This window comes from Heterocephalus glaber, unplaced genomic scaffold (assembly GCF_053883595.1).
Source record: "Heterocephalus glaber isolate CG9 unplaced genomic scaffold, H.glaber_assembly_v1.0 deba00001610, whole genome shotgun sequence".
NCBI lineage: Eukaryota > Metazoa > Chordata > Mammalia > Rodentia > Bathyergidae > Heterocephalus > Heterocephalus glaber.
This window is the reverse complement of record NW_028258381.1, coordinates 36396136-36418261: the sequence shown is the minus strand read 5'-3', so window position 1 is coordinate 36418261 and position 22126 is coordinate 36396136. Positions and strand designations below refer to the sequence as shown.

General features: G+C 42.6%; 1 protein-coding gene across 1 annotated transcript in view; it reads left to right on the top strand.

The window, feature by feature from the left end:
* The window catches only part of Sdk1 (sidekick cell adhesion molecule 1), an 827695-nt gene that overhangs the window by 606294 nt on the left and 199275 nt on the right, over nucleotides 1-22126 (top strand). Inside the window, 1 exon segment of the mRNA XM_087195944.1 lies at nucleotides 2913-3091. Coding sequence (XP_087052070.1) covers nucleotides 2913-3091 — 179 coding nt within the window.

Here is a 22126-nt window from a genome sequence, read left to right as displayed (position 1 = left end):
CATACTTCATTAAAACAGTCATGATCTCTCACCATGCACTAAACTAAAATCGAAATGGATTAAAGATCTAAATATTAAAATAGAAACTCTGAACCAGTTGGAACAGAGGCTAGGAAGAACTCTTGAAGATGTTGGTGTAGGAAAAGATTTTATGAACAAAACCTCGGTTGCCTGTGAACTAGCACAAACAATCAACAAGTGGGATCTCTTCTTACTAAAAAGCTTCTGCACAGCAGGAGAAACCAACCACAGTGTGAAGAGACAACCCACAATCTGGGAAAAAATCTTCATCTGCTGTTCCTCAGACAAAGGTCTGCTATCTCGAATCTATAAAGAACTTTAAAAAATCAAACCTCCCAAAATTAAAGACCCAATCCAAAAACGGGCATCTGAAATGATCAGACATTTCTCAGACAAAGAAGTAGAAATAGCAAATAAGCATATGAAAAAATGTTCAACATCACTGGTCATTCAAGGGATGCAAATGAAAACAAAGCTGAGATTCCTCCACACCCAGAAAGAATGGCTGCTATCATGAAATCAACCAATAACAAATGCTGGCTGGGCTGTGGGGAAAGAGGAACCCTGCTCCACTGCTGGTGGGAGTGTAGACTGGTGCAAGCACTGTGGAAATCAGTGTGGGGATACCTCAAAGAACTAGGACTGGAAGTCCCATTTAACCCAGCTATTCCCCTGCTAGGTATCTTCCCCAAAGAATCAAAAGAATCATACCACAGTGCTATATGTGCACTCATGTTCATAGCAACATAATTTGTAATAGTTAAAACTTGGAAGCAGCCCAAATGCCCATCAACTGGAGACTGGATAAAGAAAATGTGTTTTTAAAAAAAATAAAATGGAGTACTACTCAGCCATAAAAAATGAGAAGTTAGAGACATTTATAGCTAAATGGATGCACATTGAGGCAATACTCTTAAGTGAAATAAATAGGACACACATGCATAAATACCGAATAGTTTCTCTAGTGTGAGAAACTGAAAGTATAAATAAGGACTAAAATAGATAATGTGAAATAGGAAGAAAAGGGGCAAAGGAGAAAGGGAAGTGGGAGGGGTAGGGGAAAGGAAAGAAGGAATTGGAATATGAGAAAATGAAAAAAATGGAAACAAAGTCTTTGTAAATAGGGAGGGATGGAGGAGTTGAAGGGAGGGCAGGGGAATGGGGAAAAAATAAGAACCAAGAGAGATTATGTAAAGGTGCAAATTTCCAATCATGAATGTCATTACATTGTATAGCTAAAATGTACCAATAAAATTAATTTTTTAAAAAGTCATGAGAAAGGACTTCCAGAACTGCTTTAGAAAATGGCAAAATGATGGGAGAAGTGTGTTAGAAGCAAAGGGGAGCATCTTTAGGGGGTTTAATGGCAGTGTGTCTTTTACTGTAATACATATTTAAACATTCACTATGTATTTATTCAAGTTTATCCTTGGTTTGTTTTCAGGTGTAGCTATTTCATCCCTGGTTTGGCTTCAGATAAAACCAGTTCAGACTGGCAGAAAAAATAGGAAATGGGGCTTGGGAGAGTTAGGATAGATATTTTTATTCAGGTGTTTCCTTATTGGTCTTCATTGGAAATCTCATGGTGGTTTAATTACTGGAAAACTCGAATAGAAATAATAACCCCTTTTTGATTTAAAACTGAATTCATAGTTAAGGGGAAAACAAGCAACATACCAAGCTCAGGTTTATGCTTTGCTGTGCTAATGTACAATGGAGATGCTGTGTACATGGGAAATATTGGTTATTTTATGAGTGGTGTGCATAGGGTAGAGAGAGCTGTGTTTCTTACGTTCCACAGAACAGCTTAATAAATTTTAAAGTATAATGAGAAAATGTTTAAATTACAAACATCAAGTTTAATGATGGCTTTTTTTCTGACCTGTGTGGCTCAGCAGTAACGGGTGCCTGAGAAAGACCCAAACTAGTTAGTGGATAAACCAGCCACCCCTACCCCAGCACTGCCTGAGAACATTTACGGACGGGGAAGCTGTCTAGAATGTACCACAGGCCCAGTGCTACTCTGAGACCTGTGAGATGTGCAGTTAAAGGCTGGACTTGGACACTCGTGACCTCAAGGCTGCAGGACCGTGGCTGGGATACACTACACTGTAGGGTCTGCAGCTGTCACCAGCAAATCCCAGTAACAACTTTTTTATTAGTAATTTCTCTTTAGAATTTATATGCTTTCATTGCATTTCTATTTTATATCCCTGCTGATGTGTTATTTACCATTTCCATGGGATTTTCTTTAGTGTTTTCACCACATTTCCTTTTAAGTGCTTCCCCCAAACCCCCATTATCCAGCAGAAGACAGAATGACAATATAACCTTATGCTGTCAATAAATGAGGCGACGTTTGTCTAGGAATACATATGGGTATTTTTTGCTAGTAACTCCAAATGGCTATTGGGAAAACTTTCACACTGAATCATATTTGCCAGGGCTTTTCCTGTTTATATGCTTTGCTGCATTTCCATTACCAGCTTCTGGTTGTTAAAAAATTGTTGACCAGATTTTCTCTATTAAATAATACACTGTCTAAAAATGTGCACACATGCTGCCCCATTTAAGAGGCAATGCCATTAGTTGTTTTGGTACCACAGGGACTCAATCGAATTATGTTTAGAAAACACAGTGGCACCGAGAGTGATGGAGTTGGGCTTTGTTTCTTTTTTTTTTTTTTTTTTTGGTACCGGGGATTGAATTCGGGTCCTTGCGCTTGCACAGCAGGTGGTGAAACCACTGAGCTAAATCCCCCGCCCTGGGCTTTGTTCCTTTTTAGGAAGAGGGGGCTTGAGCCGTGTTTGGGTTTGGGTGTATTTCAAGCCTGCCATTCCCAGGCCTCACACCAGGACTCCTGGCATGAGTGCCCAGCCAAGCGTCAACTGATGTGCATTTTCCTCTCTTCCCTTCTCCTGCCTTAATTCCAGTGAACTGCCCCACCCACCCCAGAACCTCCTGGCCGGCCTGAGCCCCTCACACAGCCACGCCGTGGTGCTCTCCTGGGTCCGGCCCTTCGATGGGAACAGCCCTGTTCTTCACTACATTGTGGAGCTGTCTGAAAACAGTGAGTAGCAGAACAGAACTGTTGCTTCCAACAGTTGTGAGATTTTCTCATGAGCTTGTGATGTCCTAAGCTTTACTACTGGTCCAGACCTACAACCACCAGAGAAATGTCATGGTGTTTTATGGGCTGCTCACACTTTAGGAAAGGGGAAGGCGGCGTGTGCTGGGAGGAGAACAAGAAGCATTGTTAGAGGGCTCCTGTGGAGGCCTGGGAGTGAGAATGACAGTGTGGTCCTCCCCAGAGTGCACTTGGAAAGGGCTGAGGGTGCCTCTCCCCAGGGCTACCTTGAGAGTTTGCAGCAACAACAGTGCACATCTTTGGGATTTTTCTCTGGTGTGGGCATGGTGCCAAATACTGTTCAGACCTCCCTGCCTCAACCTCCAGTCAGCCCCCTTTTTTAGAAAGCTCCCTTCCTGGGTTACCCAGCAGTTTGGCTTTTCTCTTGCCTGCCTCTGGCCCTCTGCCTGCCCATGGCATGGTCCATGAGTTCGCCTGCTGGCTCCTCCTGCTCTCCCAGCTTGTCCTCCTGAGGAAATCCCCACCCCCGTGTTCTGTGATGTGAAGGCCACCTTCCCCTTGGTGATCCATGTGCTTCTCTTTGACTCAGACCTCCAGGTATGGAGTCCTGTGATAGGACATTCTTTCCCACTGGTCACAGACTCATTACAAACTTATGGCTTCAAATTGCATCACGTGGCTTTTAACCCTGACTTGGTCCTCCTCACTCCACCATGGCCATTCTATCCTATTACCAGCATCCTTCATTTCCGTATTACTCAAGTTGGAGCCTGGAGCTCTTTCCCCTCTGCCCACCCAGCACCTGGCTGTGGTGATAGTCCTGCCCTTTGTGTTCTAGATCAGCTGAAATCTGCTCCCTTTGCTCTCCAGACCATTATCTCGTACCAGAGGGGAGGAGGTGGCATTATTTATTAAAATAAGGTGAAGTTTTAGGGAGAATGTCATGGCTGTGTGGCTTGTGAATGTGGCAGGTGCAGAGCCATTGTTGTCAGAATTCTAACAGATATCCACTGGGAAGACAGCCCCACTGAGCATCTGTTTCCCTGAGATCGAGAACTGTGTTCTATTCACCTTTGGGTCCCTGGTTCCTACCACTTAGTAGGTACTCAACAAATGAACTAACAATAATCTCTCTGATACAGCCCTAGACCATCTTTCAAGAGGGAATATTCTACCTCCCCCAGTTTATATCAAATAAGATATTACTTCAAAATGCCATCCCACCCATTTTTTCAACTGATTGCATGACTCATTCTTCTAAGAAGTCAGACATTTTTGCATAAGTGAGAGAAAGATTTATGTGTGATCGTTCACCCACCCACCCATTCATCTGTCCACACACCCATTTATTCACCTACTCACCCACCTACACACTCATACAGCCACCCACCCATTCATCCATTCACCGTCTATCCATCAGTAAGTGTTGGTCACTTGATCTATGCTGGCATAATGCTGGCATTCTGTTGGGTGCTGTTCTGCAGAGATTAAATGATCAGCCTCAACTGTGAAAGGCAAGGAGATAGATCCATCAGGGTCTGTGTCACTATTTCTTTGTGTTTGTGCTACTGGAGATGGACCTCAGGCAAATGCTACAGAAGTGCTCCACCACTGAGCTGCATCCCCAGCCCAGGTGTCACTGCTCTTTGACTGGTGCTTGCTACATGCTGGATAACCCTGTAGGTGTTCAGTTTGCTTCATTTCATTGAGAAAGGAACAGTGACTTCACTGGCCCTCAGTAGCCTCTGACTCTCCTGTTTTGCCTTCAGAGCCTCTAATGCAGGCATCATTATCCAAAGAGCTGAGTGTGGAAGAGGTGGTTGGCTCTTGGCTGTCCCTGACATCAATAGTGTAAGTCTGTACATGGTTCTACCAATTGGTGCACTGTGTGCCTTCCTGCCATGGAAAATAGAAGGCCTGATCCATCATCTGAGCCAATGATCAGGTTTTTTATTTTTATTAGGAACGAGTGCCCTTAAGAAAGCAGCTGAACATGCTGTTTAATTATAGCCAGCAAGAACAGCTTAGCAGCAAGTACACCAAAATGGAAATTGCATTTGGCCTACACTCAGCTCTGTGCAAGTGGACAGTGCTAAATAACCTCATCCAGCAGTCTGTCCACCCAGCTACTTAAGGAGCCTCTGTGGCCAGCTCCTTCTGCAGGCAGAAGGGGATGCTGTCCTCCTGGAAACTATTGGTACTGCAGGAACCAAAAGGTCACAGTTTAGTGGCTGAGCCAGGTGCTCCTAACACCTGTTGTCATAGCATTCCTATCACCACAGAAGAAGGGGCCTCTTGGGCTGGGGATTTAGCTCAGTGGTTCTGCCACCTGCTGCACAAGCACAAGGACCCAAGTTCAATCCCCGGTACCAAAAAAAAAAAAAGAAAAGAAAAAAGGGCCTCTTTGGACCTTTACAGAGCAGAATTGTGGAGCTTCATTTGAGCATTTGTCCATGCTCTTGACTAGAGTAGAAACCCTGCATGCAGGTATTTGACTCTCTCTCTCTGTAGATGTCCTGTGGTTTGCTCTCTGAAGTTTGATAGTTATCTTGTCCCAGGTGCCTCTTAGTGAACTGAAGGCACAGAGAGGGACTACAGTAACCTGGGACCCCATTCAAGGTACCTGCTGGGTGGGCTGAGAAGCACAGAGGGAGGGGGCAGGTAGCAGGTAAGGGGGTTCTGGGGGATTCACTGAGATAATCAGGGACTCTTCATGGCTTGATAGCAAGGACCCTAGAAAGAGTATGAAAATTCTGTTGAATTATGACAGCATTTGTCCCACTCTCTAAAATGTTTGTTGGTTATGGTCAAGAATGATCTTTCTTTGTAATTATGATAGTCACAAAGAGGGGAACTGTCAGGAAAAAATTGTGAAAGACTTTGAAGTAAACCTGTTATGGCTTGTATCTAAATGTCCCCCCAAAGCTTCATGTACTCGTAGATGGACAGTTTCAAAAGTGGCTGGATTAGTATGTGATATGGGGTTAAGGTTGTGATGCTAGGGTTAAGGGGGTGGATAGAGAAGCCCTATCCTGGGTGTGGTTGGCACCACCCAAAAGGCTGATAGCCTGGATGGGATAAAAGGGAGAGGCAGGCTCGCTGGTGCTGCTTCTGCTTGCTGCTTGCTGTGGCTTGCTGCCTCCTGCCTGCCTTGCCATGAACTCTTTCTCCTCTGCAATGCCTCTCTACCATGGCCACCCGGTCTTGGAGCCAGCCAACTGTGCACTAAAATCTCTACAAGCTGTGAGCTAAATAAACCTTTCCTCCTTTAACTTGTGGGTATCAGGTATTTGTCTCCACAATGAAAAAAATAACTAGGGCAGAACCCTAAACAGAGTATTGGGTATCTTATCTAGTATCCATCAGATTATCTGATTTCTTAGGCCCTGCACTTTTCATTGTCTATGGACCATCTTAGAACTCTGCAAAGTGAAAAAAACTTAACAGTAACACAAGTGATTCTTGTCCAAGAAATGGAAATAGATGCAAATGAATTTTACCCTGTAGAATATAAAAATGTAATTGGTTGCTGCTCCATAGATGTTGACCAGTGTGCATCTGTTTGTGAATTCTTTTAGCATCATCAACATATATACATTTTTTATTTCGCCTTTGATACAGTTGTGACATCTTATTGGTTTCCTCATAAATTACTGAGCTAATTGAAATTGTTGATACACATTCACTTTGTATTTGTATAAGAGCAATGATTTTTCTTTTAATAAATGTATCCTTAAGCATGAATCCACTGGCCTCTCACATTGTTAGAAATGCAAATACTGATATACAAATACTCATCCAATGCAACAGTTGCCACTGGTTTCCATGGTAACCCTGATATTTGGGAGAGGTGTCTTAGTTCTTAAACTGAGCCTCTGCCAGTTTTCCATGGGCTGGACTAAGGCATCTTACTACTGTACTGGAATAGGATAATGGTGGTCTTTTTACCAGTTGGTAAGAAAAATTAAATCATTTTTTAGACCTCAGTGCCAGCTGACACATGTCTCTTGGTCAGTACTTGTAGGTAACAAGCTTTGTTATATTAAAAATTCAAAGTACCTCATTCTCTTATTAGTTTTTTAGTAGATGAGTATTCATAGTGTGATTTTATATTAATACAAAATAAGTTTGGCCTTATTAAAGTTATATATGTTCATTAACAAATATTTATAAGTGGCTCAAAGCATAAGGAATAAAGATCATCCCAGGCTGGGGATTTAGCTCAGTGGCACTGCACCTGCTTCGAAAGTGCAATGTCCTGAGTTCAATCCCCGGTACCACAAAAAAAAAAATCATCCCTACAATCCTTCATAACCCTTTTGGACCATAATCCTTCCAATCCTTTTGGACCTCTGCCCTTAGCCTTTCTCCACCTTCCTCCTGTCCTTGGCTCATCACCTAGCCCCTCTTTGCCCTCTGCCTTCAAGTTCTCCCTATCCTAACTACTTCTCCTTCAAAACAGTGGGCTCTGTGAATCATCTCAGCCTCCAAGCCTCTCACTGCAAAATGGTTCCTCTTTGAAATTAGAGATGGAAATTCACCCTTGTTTCCTTTGCTGTTCTCTTTCCTCACAAATATATTAATGAGTTCTGTTGGTTTTACTTGAAAATTTTTATCTAGCCCATTGTCCTTCTTGGATCATCCCAATCCATTGCATTTCCCTGTAGATGTGTGCTCCACAAGGACTCCTTCACTATGCTTTCAGGGGTAATAACACAAAGTACATACCTGGCACAGTAACTCCCTGCCTGAACTCTTCAGAGCTCTGCAGAGACAGCCCCAGGGGCACCTGGCAGTAAGGCTGGTGTTCCCCCATCATCGCTCCTGGTTCCCCCCAAAGGGTGCCTTGCATCCATCACAACCAGAAGCTAGTCACTGACCCATCTACCTACCAGATTGGTAGCTTAATTCCGTCCTGTATAGAACTCCTCATTGCTTGAAGAGTGGAGTCCAGGCTTGTTAGCATAGTAGAGAGCACCATCCCTCATCTGACTGCTGCCTGCCTCTAAGGTTTATTGCAGTCACTCATCACTTTGCTTGTTGTGTCCCAGCAGTGAGGCATTGTCCATAGTTCCCCACTCACAGCAGGTATTTAGTACTCAAAGTGTCTGCAAATTCTGTCCTCCTTCCTGCCCTCTGCCTTTGCCTGCTTGACTCCCACTTAGCATCTGCCCTTAGGTATTGCCCTGGTCTTGGGCACTGTCCTGTTTTATCTCCAAGGTAGTCAATCCTATCTCACCCAAAAGTGCAGGAGACAAGCCCCATCTCTTTGGGGCACTGTGCCTAGCTCCACCTCGAGGAGGCACAAAACCCATCCACTCCTCTAGGAGATGCTGTCCTGTGTCCTCCGAGAGGCACTGAGCTTGGTGCTGGAGTGATGGTGAACCTTTTAGAGCTTTCAATGATACAAAGTCCTCTGTGGCCTGCGTCCCATAGGTTCAACACCACTGCATGGAGTCTGGACAATCTAAGCCCTTGGGGCACCGCCAAAGGCAGGACAGAAACCCTAATGAGATTATATAGAAGGAAATTATTTTAATACTTTCCCTACCTTAAATTTGCAAAGATAGGGCCAGGGATTTAGATCAGTGGTTCTGCTGCCTGTCTCGAAAGTGCAAGGTCCTGAGTTCTATCCCCGGTACAAAAAAAAAAAAAAAAAAAAAAAAAATTTGCAAAGATAATCTTCCATTGAGAAAGCTTTTGGTTCTAAGATTCCAATATTCTAATAGTTGTTTAAGTTTGTATTTCTGTGATTATGAGCACTGTTGCACACATTCTCCCAAGTTGCTTGGCTATTTGCACTTTCTCTGCTGTGATCTATCAATTTCCTTTCCCTTATTTTTCTATCCAGGCCTTAGGGTTTTTCCTGTCCATTTGTGACAAGTATTTTTTCAATTTGCTTTTTTACCCTTAATTTTTGTACATTACTTTTTTGATGTAGAGAAGTGTTTGATTCTTGTGTCATTAAATCTAATATTTCCCTTTACAGTTTCTTTTGTGTTTGGATATTGTAACCCTATCAAACATAAAATAAATAGCATAAATTTTCACCTTTTAAAAAAGTTTAATTTTTAGTATATTTAAATTTAATTCATCAGATCTTAGATGTTATATGTATTATAACATACGATTATTTTCTTCTATATGATCCATTTTCCCAGCATGATAAACCAAACAATCCATTTATTTATGATGTTTCCTTTTTTATATATCAAGGGAACCTGTTGATTAAAAAGTGGGGTTTATTTATTTCCACTGAGTCATCATCTGATTTTCTACTACTAGTTTTACAGAATTTTAATTGTCTTAGTTCCGAAATATGTTTTAATAATAGATAAAGCAAGTTCCATCATCTTTTCAGAATTTATTATTTCTTGACACTGTTCATTTTTTCAGGAAAAAAATTGGAAGCATTTTGTGAAGTTTCAGAAATAGTCCCACTGAGAGCTGGGTGTAGTGGCACCTACTTGTAACCCTAGCAGTCACACTCGGGAGGCTGTGGCAGGAGGAATGGCATGAGTTTGAGGCCAGCCTGGGCTACATAGTGAGTTCAAGGCCAGCCTGAACTACATGGTGAGACTCTGCCTCAAAAAAAGTCCCACTGAGTTTTTAATTAAAGTAAACCTGTGATAAGTTTTAACAGAACTAACTTCCTAGTAATTCTGTCTTTCCATCCAGAAGAAAATATGTGTCTCCATTTATATTCAACTCTCTTTGTATTGTTTTGTGAAGTTTGGAAGTTCATACCTAGAGGCTGCATACATTTTTGTTAAAATTGTCCTAAGATTTTGTCTCATTCTATTCTATAAACAGAATTTTACCCGTGTCATCTTCTAACTACTTATTGTTGGGACACAGGAAAACTACTAATGTTTAAGTATTTGTTTTTTACTTAACCACTTTCCATATTCTAATGACTTTTCTGTTGATCCTCTTGGTTTTCGAGGTAGATGATCGTGTCTTCTCTAAATAATGAAAGTTTATTTTTTCTTTTTCTGTTTTTCATATCTTACTGGGTTGTCAGAATAATTTTAAATAATAATTAGTATGCTAGTCTCTCTTGTTGCTTTTCCCCTGATCTCAGTAGAATGCCTGCCAGGATTACATTGTCTTGTACAATATTGATTTTTTTGTTACTTATTGAGGTATAATTTGCATAGAACAAACTACAGCTATCTTAAGTGAGCTTTGGTAAATACATATAGCCATGTCGTCCACACTTCAAACAAGATGCAATTCTTTTTCAACCTTCTAAAACATTCCCCGTGTCCCTACCTAGTCATCCTTCCTACTTCAGAGGCAAGTGCTCCTCTGATTTCTATTACCAAAGGTTGGTTTTACCTGTTTTTCAGATAAGTGAATAAAATATTGATTTGATGATCCTTTTTTTTTTGGTACCAGGGATCGAACTTGGATCCTTGCACTTGCGAGGCAGGCAGCAAAACCACTGAGCTAAATCCCCAGCCCTAAAATGTTGATTTGAAAGCAATTTTTCAGTACAGAATACATTCCTCCTATGCCAAACTCTTAGGAGCTTAAAAATCATGTAGAGAAATTTGTTATTTCTAAGGAAATTATTTTTAAAGTAACTACATATTGCATTTGGAAGTACCTATAATTTACACAGCAGAATTCAATATGCAAATGTTCTTCAGGTCCCCGGCTCAAACGTGAACTTCCTGGGCTTCCCCTCCAGATGAGTGTCAGGAGAAACTGATGCTCTGAGGTACCCCGTCTCCATCCATGGCTCCAGGCTCCCAAGACTCCAACCTGAAATCAGCATGCTTTCTTTAATTCAGATAGAAACACTTCTTCTATCTTCTATCTTCTTCTATCTTCTAGAAATTTGGAATTAATAGATCTTAATGTTTTTTTGTACTGGGGATCAAACTCGGATCCTTGCGCTTGCGAGGCAGGCGGCGGAACCACTGAGCTAAATCCCCGGCCCTATATCTTCACCTTTTTAAAAAATGTGCCAGAAGGAGCATCCAGTATGAAGGCTGTTTCTGCATCTTTTGCATCAATTACTGTCACCTATCTTCCGCTCCACACAGCAGATGTCTCTGCTGGAGAAAGTAGGAACTTCTTGAACTCTGCCCTACAACATGTTTCTTTTTACTTTGGTTTCCAGGAAGCCCAAAGCTTATCTGAGCACCTAACAGAAGTATCTAAGACATCTCAGTTTTTAGAACATGATTTTGGATTTATTTTTATTTATATTATCCAATTTTATATATGTTTTCACTTTAGAAAATCTAAGTCTTTAAAAGTAGGAGATTGCAGCTGGGTATAGTGGCACATCCCTGTAATCCCAGCATTCTGGGAAGCTGAGGCAGGAAGATTTCAAGTTTGAGCCCAGCTTTTTCAACTTAGCAATTTAGCAAGATCCTGTCTTAAAATAACAAATAAATGAATAAAAATTAGGAGATCTGTCTCCCACTCATCTCTTCACCTTTATTTCCTTTCCACCCATTGTCTCCTGGCACGTAACCCAGTGACTTGAGGCAAATTTGCTAATCATGTAGTCACTCCCACAGTATTACTCACAGGAAGCTTCCCAGATACAGTGTATGGCCTATTTGAGAGACAAAGAAGAACACTTCCAAAAGTGAACAACAAATCCAAGAATACAAGAGATGGCCTAAAAAGTTAGTATACAAAGTTTTCAAGGAAGTGGTCCTGAGAACTAGGACCCTAGGAGGGATCAGGAAGGTCATCCTTGAGCTGAATGTAGGAGAGGCAGGACGTGGATGGGTGCCATCTCCACGGGAGACCCAGGCTAGGGAGGCCTGGCCGCAGGACATGTCCAGTGTTCTGGCTTGTATCTAGATGTCCTTCCAAACCTCCATGTGCTCATAGGTAGGGCTTGTAGGATGTGTCTAAATCTAGGGTATATGGATGTGGATGGATTAAGGGTTTATGAATATGGAGTAAAGGTGTGGTAATTGGATTCATCCGCTGATTAGGTTAGCATTGTTGTGGGTGTGGGTGATACCAGTAAATAGGCTTACAGACTGGATGCAATATAAGTAGAAAAAAAGGAAGGCAGGCTTGCTACCTTCCTGCCTGCCCTGCCATGGACTGTTTCTCCTCTGGCACTGTGCCTTGGAGCCAACTGACTATGGACTGAAACCTCTTCAAACTGTGAGTTAAAATAAACTTTTCCTCCTTTAACTCTGGGTGTCAGATATTTTGTCCCAGCAATGAGAAAAAGTGACTAAGACACCCTGGCACATGGGTTTGCAGGAGCAGAAGATTCTTTGGGGCAGGAGAAGCTGGAGGCAAGGCTGAAATGGATTACTTTACCAAAAATAAAATTCTGTGTAATAATGCATTTTAAAGTACAGAGCAATCCATGCTGATTGCAGGTAGAAAAATGTTAGCAGACTTATAAAGGAAAAATTTCTTATCTGCCTCCACCATGAAGATGTGTTGCTGGCAGCTGGGCATGCATCCTTTACCTGAAAGGGAAGCCTGAGAGGAATGCTGAGGGACTAGAGGATGCCGAGCCAGAGTCCTATACAGCAGAGAGCCTCCCAGGGCTACCAAGTAAGGGAATGCACATGGAAACAAGTTTTTAGCAAGATTAACCTGGCAGTGGTGTACAGAACAATGTAAGGCTCAAGGTTTGGGTGGAGGGTGGTAAAGGCCCTGCAAGACCTTCTTGAGTTGTTCTTGAGTTGTTGATTGGCTTTTCCCTGGAAAGGACCAAAGAGAGCTGGGAACTGCAGGCCCTAGTTCTGGGAAGCAGGAGGCTCTCTGAGGAGCACTGTTCTGGTTGGAACACTGAATGGCCTGCCTGAAGCCTGTGCACCTGAGTCGACATCATGGGGTTCCAGGAGCAATATCCCAGGGAAGTTTGTCTGCCCTCAAGTGTGGAGCGTTCTAGTGCCCATAGTGGTCTGCTCTGTCCTGTGCCCAGCCATCCCTGCTGTCTGAAGCCTGACTCAGTTATATCAGCTGCCAAGACCAGCTTTGGGAGAACATCCTCCCAACCCCCCTGCCTCGCATCTTTAGTGGGCAAGAATTTTCCTGCACAAAGAGAATTTCTAAGCTTGTGGCTCAGTTTTGTCTTCTGATGCCACAGGTGTCTTTCATGTGTAGTGCCGCCTCTGTCTTGTACAGCACACTCCATGATCTCATTTGCTCTGGGATGAAAGCCGCTCCCAACTCTCACCACACAATATGTTAAACATCTTCATCCACGTCTGCTATTATGCACTTAAAAGCTGATGGGCTTTGTGCTGTTTTGCTTGCCAAAACGGCAGGCTTTCTTCTATGTGCTTCAGATCCCTTCAATGCTGTCTTTGAAACGTATCTCACAGGTATTTTCTAATAGCCTCGGAGTTGTTAGGGAGTACTTTATGTTTTAGCTCATTTTCCTTTGGGCTTTTGCATATTGAGTTTCACATTAATAACATGTGCTCCCATTTTAAAATGCATCTAGGGAGACAGTGCCTGTCACAGGCATTTATAAAGGGAAGGCTGTCACCATACTGTGAGCCCGGGGAGGGCCGGCTGAGTTCTCCAGGTCTCGCTCCCAGTTCGGTCTCTGCTCTAAGGCAAGACGAGGAGGGGACAGGGAGCCCAGCATGGACCCCACATCCTCTGTTGTCCTCACCTCCTGGAAGACTGCCCAAGCCTGCCCTGCCAACTGACACAGTCTCCCACATAGGTGTGTGGTGACCACTCAGTGCAGAATCCAGAGTGGTTCCACAGATTCTGGTCCCTAGGGCTGGGCCAACTTCCATCCAAGGACAGCCATCCATGCCAACAGCCTGCCAACCAAGCTTTGACCCGTCTCCAGCCTGCGGGAAGGGATACACTGCCACCATCATGGTAGGTCTCCCCACCAAGCCTGCCTTTCCCTGACCTTCTCGTGTGCCCAGTTCCCTTTGCTCTTTGTGGCCCCCACAGGTCCAGGCCCTTTGCCTACAGTTTTGGAGGCCACAGTCCTTCACATGCAGATGGCTTGTTCCTGGCTTCATTTTGACCATGTCCATTGGTGGTGGCTTTGGTGCATTTCATTAATACCTCAGTTCTCTGCTTCTTAACTTTTAAGGCAGAAACTTGGTACATTTTTAGCTCTAACCGTGTAGACTTTTGTTGTTTCTCTGAAGACATTTACAACAGAAAAGGCCTTTCCAAAGTGAAGGACATCTGATTGTATTTTGACTACCCTTGCTGGCTGCTTTATTTGCGGTGGGAAATATCCATCGGCTTCCTACTCCCACCCCCTGCCCACAGAGTCTCTTTATTTCCTAAACCTCCTTTTCCTCGGGCATTCTTCGACACATGTGACCTGTGCCTCCTGTTCTCTCAGTCTCATCTCCTGGGGTTGCCACGAGCAGGTGTGTCACACGACAGTTTTTCATAGTTGGCCTTGCACATTTCAAATATGCCTGGTACCCTGATCGAGCCACTCCATCTAGGGCTCTCACTGTCCCCTTGTAAGGCATGGTCCACTTTGCAAATGCTGTAATTCCATAGGCCCCTAAAAATCATGTTCCTTCCATTCTTTTAACAGTTTAGAAGCCAGAATTGTGTAGAAAATCTCATTTAATCTTTGTGGCAATAGTATTGTGCCTGTCTCTCTCTCTCTCTCTCTCTCTCTCTCTCTCTCTCTCTCTGTCTGATTTTTTGTTTCATTAAATTCTTTTATTGGTACATTATTTTAGGTATACAATATGTTTACATTTATCATTGGGTGCTTGTACCTGTACATGATGCATCTTGGTTCTTATTTTTTCCCCATTCCCTGTACACCCTTCACCCCTCCACCCTTCTATTTACAGAGACTGCATTTCCCTTTTTTTTCTTTTCTCATAATTTTTCCTTTCCTTTCTTTCTTTTCCCCTTCCCCTCCCACCACCCCTACCCCTTTGGACCTTTTCTTCCTATTTCAAATTATCAACTGTTTGTTTTAATCATTTTAACCCTTTTTTACACTTTCAGTTTCTCACACTAGAGAAACTATTCGGTATTTACACGTGTGTCCTATTTATTTCACTTAAGAGGATGGCCTCAATATGCATCCATTTAGCTATAAATGTCTCTAGTTTCTCATTCTTTATGGCTGAGTAGTACTCCATTTTATTGAAAAAAAATCTTCTTTATCCAGTTTCTAGTTGATGGGCACTTGGGCTGTTTCCAAACTTTAGCTATTACAAATGGTGCCACTGTAAACATGGGTGCACATATATCACTGTGGTGTGATTCTTTTAATTCTTTTGGGAAGGTACCCATCAGGGGAATAGCTGGGTCAAACAGGACCTCTAGTCCTAGTTCTTTGAGGTATCTCCATACTAATTTCCACAGTGATTACACCAGTCTGTTCTCCCACCAACAATGGAGAAGGGTTCCTTTCTCCCCACAACCCCGCCAGCATTTGTCATTGGTTGATTTCTTGTAAACAACATATTGCTGGATTTTGCTTCTTAATCCATTCTGTCAGTCTATTTCTTTTGATTGGTGAATTGAGGCCATTAACATTGATAGTTAAAATTGATAGATATTGACTCATCCTTGTCATGATGTTTTACTGTTGTTGGCTCTTTTATTTCTTTTTTTTTTCCCCCTTTCCCTTTAGTGTCTTACCTTGCCTAGTGGTTTCCCTCTGTTGGGCCTCATGGAGTTGTGACCTTCATTGTCTTTTTCTAGGATATTGCTTAGAATTGTTTGGAGTGCTGGTTTAGTGTTCATGAAATTTCTCAGGTGTTCTTTGTCGTGGAAATATCTAATTTCCCCATCGATTTTGAAAGATAATTTTTCAGGATACAACAGTCTAGGTTGGAAGTTATTTTCTTTTAGGGCTTGAAATACTTCACTCCAGGCTCTTCTTGATTTGAGGGTTTGTGTTGAGACATCTGCCGTGATTCTGATGGGCTTTCCTTTGTAGGTGATTTGTTTTTTTTCTCTAACTGCCTGTAGGATTTTGTTCTTCTGTTGAGTTTCTGGAATCTTGACTATTATATGTCTAGGTGTAGATTTTTTTTGATCATGGCTAGTTGGAGTTCTGTATGTCTCACTTATCTGTATGTCCAGTTCTCTACCTCTGTCTGGGAAGTTTTCAACTATTACTTCTGTGAACAGTTTTTTAATGTCAATTGTACTTTCTCCTGTTTTTTCGTGGACTCCTATCAGTCTTCTGTTATTCTTCTTTGCATCGTCTAGCAGCTGCTGGATTGATTTCTCGTGGTCCCTTACTATTTTAAAGAAATCTCTGTTTTCATGGTCCTTAACCGCAATCCTGTCTTCTATATCTGATATTCTATCTTCAGATTCCCTTAATCTGCTGTGGATACTTTCAATGGAGTTTTTAATCTCCTGAATATCTGTTTGAATCTGTTTCATGGATTCCATGTCTTTCTTATGTTGGGCGATCATGGTTTCCATTTCTTTCTTATGCTGGGCATTCATGGTTTCTAGCATGTTTCTGAGCTTATCTATTTTTTTATCTGTTTCTGTTCTAGAGCCTCTAATCATGTCTTTCACTCTGCTCACCATCTCTGTAGTTATCTGGGAGATTATTTCTGCTTTGAATTTTTCTAGAGCCTCATTCATCTGTTTTGTTACTTCCTGTGCTATCAGTTCAAGGTGTCCAGGTGGTTGATTATAAGACTTTTCCACCTCATTTCCCAGAGTTTACCCTTGGTGGGGTAGAGGTCTGAGTCTGTGCCTTGCTTAAATGTCTTCTCATTTTAGTTTTTGGTACTGTCCTTGGTTTAATTCCTGGGTTGATACTTCGAAATTGCTTATTGTAAGCATCTTTGTTGCTTGTAATTAGAACCCTTATGGAATGATTGCTTCTCAGAGGTGTCTTCCAGATATAGCTGGCCCTTAGGTTTTGAGTCCCTAATGACTCTGAGGCTGTCTCATTTTCATTGTATCAGGAAGGACAACTGATTAGATCAATCACAACACCTTAGCCCAAGTGATACAATCAGCAACACAATAGTATCAAGTACCTCTTAGAAAATGACAATTTGTGGTAGTTATTAATCTGTCACCTTTAACTGTGTGAATTAAATCAAAATCGAGGACCAACCCAACATATGTTTATAGTGAATAAACTCTTCAGTATAGCAACTTTACCCTTCGGGATGGGGAGTTAGAAGGAGTTGGGGAGGGAGGGATAGATAGGTAGAAGGATAGGGGAAGGTTAGCAGTGAGGCCAGAGGACACAGGCAAGAGAAGGAAAAAGAGAATAAAAGGAAGATAAAGAAGAAATCTGAATGAGGACCAGAATAGGAACAAAAAGGGAGATGAAGAACAATGTGGGACAGCAAGAGAGTGAGTGTGAGAGAGAGAAAGAGAGAGAAAGGAAAGAGAAAAGGAAGGAAAAAAAGAGAAAAATAAAAATTTGAAAAGATAGGAAAAAATTAAAAATAAGAGCAAAAAACCCCAAATAAAAATAAGTTTGGAAATAAAAAATAAAAATGAAAATGAAGGGCCTCCTTCAGGGTGTGTCTCTGCTGTCACAATAGACAACGTGGGCAGCAGTGTGCAGTTATAAGTCAGTGAGTCTCAGCAAGCCAGTCGCAGATCTGTGAGATTCAGGCAGATTTCTGGCTGCAAGTCCCAAGTTGAGCTCCCTGTCCTCCTGTACGGTTGAACTCTGCAAGGTTGTACTGCAGGTTCCAGCTGCCCTTCCCCTGAAGACAGTCCAGGTTCCAATGGGAGGTGATGATCCCTCCAACTTACCCAGTATGATGGTCTGGTATGCCCTGTGTCTTTGTAATGTGGATCCAGGTAGTGGTACAGCCAAAAGGCTAGAGGTGTGGAGGGGTCCTGCAGGCACCTGCGCAGCTAAGTGGATCACCACCGTGGGCGTGGCCAGTGACAAGGGGTCCTCACCTTCTGGCTGGTCCCTGCCAGTGTGTTTGGCGCGGGCTGGATTCTCTCTGGTTTTTTAAGACAGGGTCTTGCTTTGTAATGCAGGCTGGCCTTAAACTTACTATGATCCCAGGCTGGCCTCAGATATGCAGAGATCCTCCTGCCTCGGCCCCCCAAGTGCTGGGATTACAGGTGTGTGCCATCCCCCCAAGCTGTGCTTCTCTCTCAGTGCCAAGGCAAGTTTTCACTGGGCTAAGTGCAGAGTTCCGAGCCAGGTGGTCTGTGTGCAAGGCCCAACCCCTCCCTGGACAGGCCAGCTTGCAGCTGCCCTGCTCACTGAGCTATGCAGAGGCTGGGGCTGTGTTTCTCTGTTCATGTAATGATGGTAATTTTAGGGCCTTTAATGTAGTGGAGCAACTGTTGTTCATCCACCAGGCTAATTTCAACAGCTGATCCAGCAGAGCACTAACCATGGGTTGGAGTCTCCTCAGAACTTAAAGCTGATTACACAAAGCACTGAATAACCATGGGAATGCTTTCTAAAATCACCTACACTACAAGCCTGTGCTTGTTTCATTTCATTTTTTTCTCATAATTTTCCAAATTTTTGCTAATCAGCTTACATTACTTTTTGTGGTGTGTAGTATGTATACATACAAATATACCTATATACAGATTGCATAAATACAAAATATCATAAAATTTATCATTAGTGCTACTTTTATAATGGAAAAAAGCATGGTCTGAAAAGGCAGTAGACAGTACTCTGTGGAGTAGATCCAGGTTTTCCATGGCTTATGTAATTTTGGAGCTCTTATTAAGAAAGACAATACAAAATTGGAAGGGCCCCTGCTGGAACCTCAGCAAGGGCTGGAGCACTTAAGGGGCCAGAAGTTCAAGGTCCTAGGCTTGTACTTCATTGAGGCTCATGAGAGCTATGCAGTGACTGCTGTTGCTGCTGTGGAGGTCTCTCTCCTTGCTGCTGCTCCTTCCTCAGAGGCGGGAGGTCCCCAACCTCTCCAGAGAGCCAGCATCCAAAATAAGCACAGAACTTAACTCTGGCTCTCAAATGGTTCTCAGCCTCCAGCCAGCATGGGCCTGGCACACATATGATGACTAAAATGCCCATGTATGTACACGAACACATGCCCCCGTGTGCATGTGTGTACACACACACACACACACACACACTTGCCAGTCTCTTGCAAAGTTCATAGAACTTTCTAGTGCTGTTTCTGCTCAGAACCTCATAACTTTCCCCTCTCCTGCTAAGAACAACCATTTCACTCACAGACCTTCCCTTTTCTTATCAAGGTTTTAAATTTTAGAACAGCTTTAGGCTTACAGAATTATTGTGAAGGTAAAGTCCCCACGTAGCCCACAGCATTTCCTGTTACTAGCCTCTGTCAGTAGTGTGACACATTTGTCACCCTAACAAAACCACAGTAGCACATTATCAGCTGAAGCCTGTGCTCTCTCCAGATGTCCTTTGTTTCTCCTATCTTCTATCCTAGGATCCTTTCCAGGACCCACATGACATTTGGTCATCGCATCTCCTCAGTCTTCTCCCTGCAGGACAGTTTCTCAGTCTCCTCCTTTGGGATGACCTTGATGGTTTTGAGGACAGGTCAAGTACTTTATAGCATGGTTGGGATGAGTCTGGGGGTTCTCTCCGGAGTGGATGGATTTGGAGGGAGACCAGGAGATAGAGCACCATCCTCACCCCTCCCACCAGGGGCACACACTGTTCATGTGACTCACCATTGATGCTTTCAGACACAGAATTGTTCAGCTTAATCAGTGCCTGGGGCTAGCTCTCACTGTCTGGAATGTGCAGCGCCATCCCAACCCTGACGAAGGCAGTGTCCCATCTGGTGTGGTGGTGCACCCACCCCTGTAATCCCAGCACTCCAGGAGGCTAAGGCAGGAGAATCAAAACTTCAAACCCAGCCTTGGCAACATAGTGACTTGGTGAGAATCTACCTCAAAATAACAAAAGAACTGAAGATGTAGCTGAGTGTGAAGGCCCTGGGTTCAGTCCCTATCTTCAGTGCCTTGAAAGGCAGGCTGGTTGGTGGAAGGGAGCCTCTGATTAGCATCAGACCTCCTCTCTCCATGACACTGAAAATGTCTTTCTCAGCACTGGCCCGGGAGAATAGCGCAGCTTCTCAGCCATCTCTGTTACCAAGCCCTGAATTTCCTAGCTTTTAATCCTCAGCAACAGAGAGACACATAACACACATGGCTGGGTTTATCTGGAAGTTTCTATCAACTGCATTAAAAGTGGAAGGAGAGACCGTGAACTTAGAATCAGTCATTTCTCCTGTGCAAGTAAGGACAGTCTCGTCCACCCAGAGTCACTGCAAAGGCCGGATATACACACACAGAGCCCTCAGCAGGACCTAGAATACGGCAGGTGCTTTTGCTGAACAGATGAGTGTCAAATTCCTGTTCTCTGTCAGGCACTGTTCCAACTGCTGAGGCTCAAATAGTGAACGAAGTAGATCCTACTGAGGGCTATCTGGTGAATAGTTAGGATCATTATCATCCAATATTTACATTTTGAGAGATACGATATGAAGATAGTTGTAGCAAAACTGCAGTAGAATTAGAATTAGAAAAATAATAAATTTTATCCATTTAAATTCTACTTAACTCTGTAGCCTGTGGGAAGTAGCCTTGTTTTAATGAAGTAATATTCATATTCTTTCATATAAAATACAAGGTGTAGCATGAATGAAGTTGTTTTTTATCAACAAAATGGACAATCAAGACCATTATAAATTATCGCTGCTGGCAATGTTGTGACAAAATAGTCACTATCTAAGAACCTTTTATTATAAAAAGTACTAAATAGACACAGAAATGTCTTCAACAGCCATTAGCATTTTTTACCACTTGTTTCATCTATCTTTCCCTTTTTTTGCTAGTGTTTTAAAAGAAATCCTACATCTTATGTCATTTCATTCCTAAGTGATTCAGTAAGCAACTAAAAAGAAATCACATCCAACAAAATCAGTGGTAATCCTTAATATCATCTAGTACTCTCAGTTTGATTTCCCTAATTATCTGAAAAAAAATTTTTACACTTGATTTGCTACCATTTAGATCCAAAGATGATCCATTCATTGTATTGTTGTCTCATCTCTGGTGTCTTTTAATCAGCAAAACCCCCACCGACCTGCCCTTCCTCACCTGGACAGAGGCCATGACATTTCTCTTGAGAGGGTCCCTCACCCTGGATTGGGATCATAGTGTCACTGAATATGTCCGGCATATTTATTGCCTGGAGACCAGATTTTATTCACATTCCATCCCAGATTTGTTTGTTTCCTTATAGAGTACATGTATGTATATGCATGTGTGTGCGTATGTGTGCACATGTGTGTGTAATGTGTGTATGTGGGGGGAGCACATCCCCAAGCATCGTGTGAGGCCTCACATTCTACTTTTGGTTGATGTTAAGGTTGATCCATAAGCCTATGAACTCATAACCTGTAAAATTTGGGAGAAGTTATTTACACCTCCATGAGCCTTGGTTTTCCCAGCTGTATGGAGGAAAGTGCTTCCAGATTTTCACCAGATATCAGGTTTTAATAATGACAATCCTTTTATCCATTAGGAGAAATTTTCCTTCAAAATCATTCTCCCTCAAAATCATTTTCCTTTCTTGGGTATCATTAATTGAGAAAATGCTAATGTTCTTTTTATCAGACTAAGCTTCTGGTACATTTCTGAAGATTGGAAACCACCAGCATTATAGCCAGCAGAAAGTAAGGAGTGATTAAGTCCTCTGAGGTACTGAGCCATGTGCTGAGGGCAAGATGAGCAGTGCCCCTCTCTGTGACAGGGTTTGTTTAGCAGCCTGGCTGGGGAAGTCTAAAAGTCCTCATCTCCTAGATCAGAGGCACAAGAGGAGCTCTGAAGGGGAGGAAAGAGATATTGAAACTTTTATGGGATGGTTGCCTTCATCAAAAGAGTCCCCTATGTCCCAGCCCCTCAGACAAGCATTGTGTCACATTCTTTTGTGAGAACTGGCTGAAAGAAGAATCTTTTAAAAGGCTTCTACTTATTGATTTTCAGGAACAGACTTCTATTTAAATTTTAACAGTTCTCAGCAAGCTTGCAATTCTGAAGCTTGTGAACAGGCAAGTCCCTCCCAAAGCACTTTTTTTCTTTGGT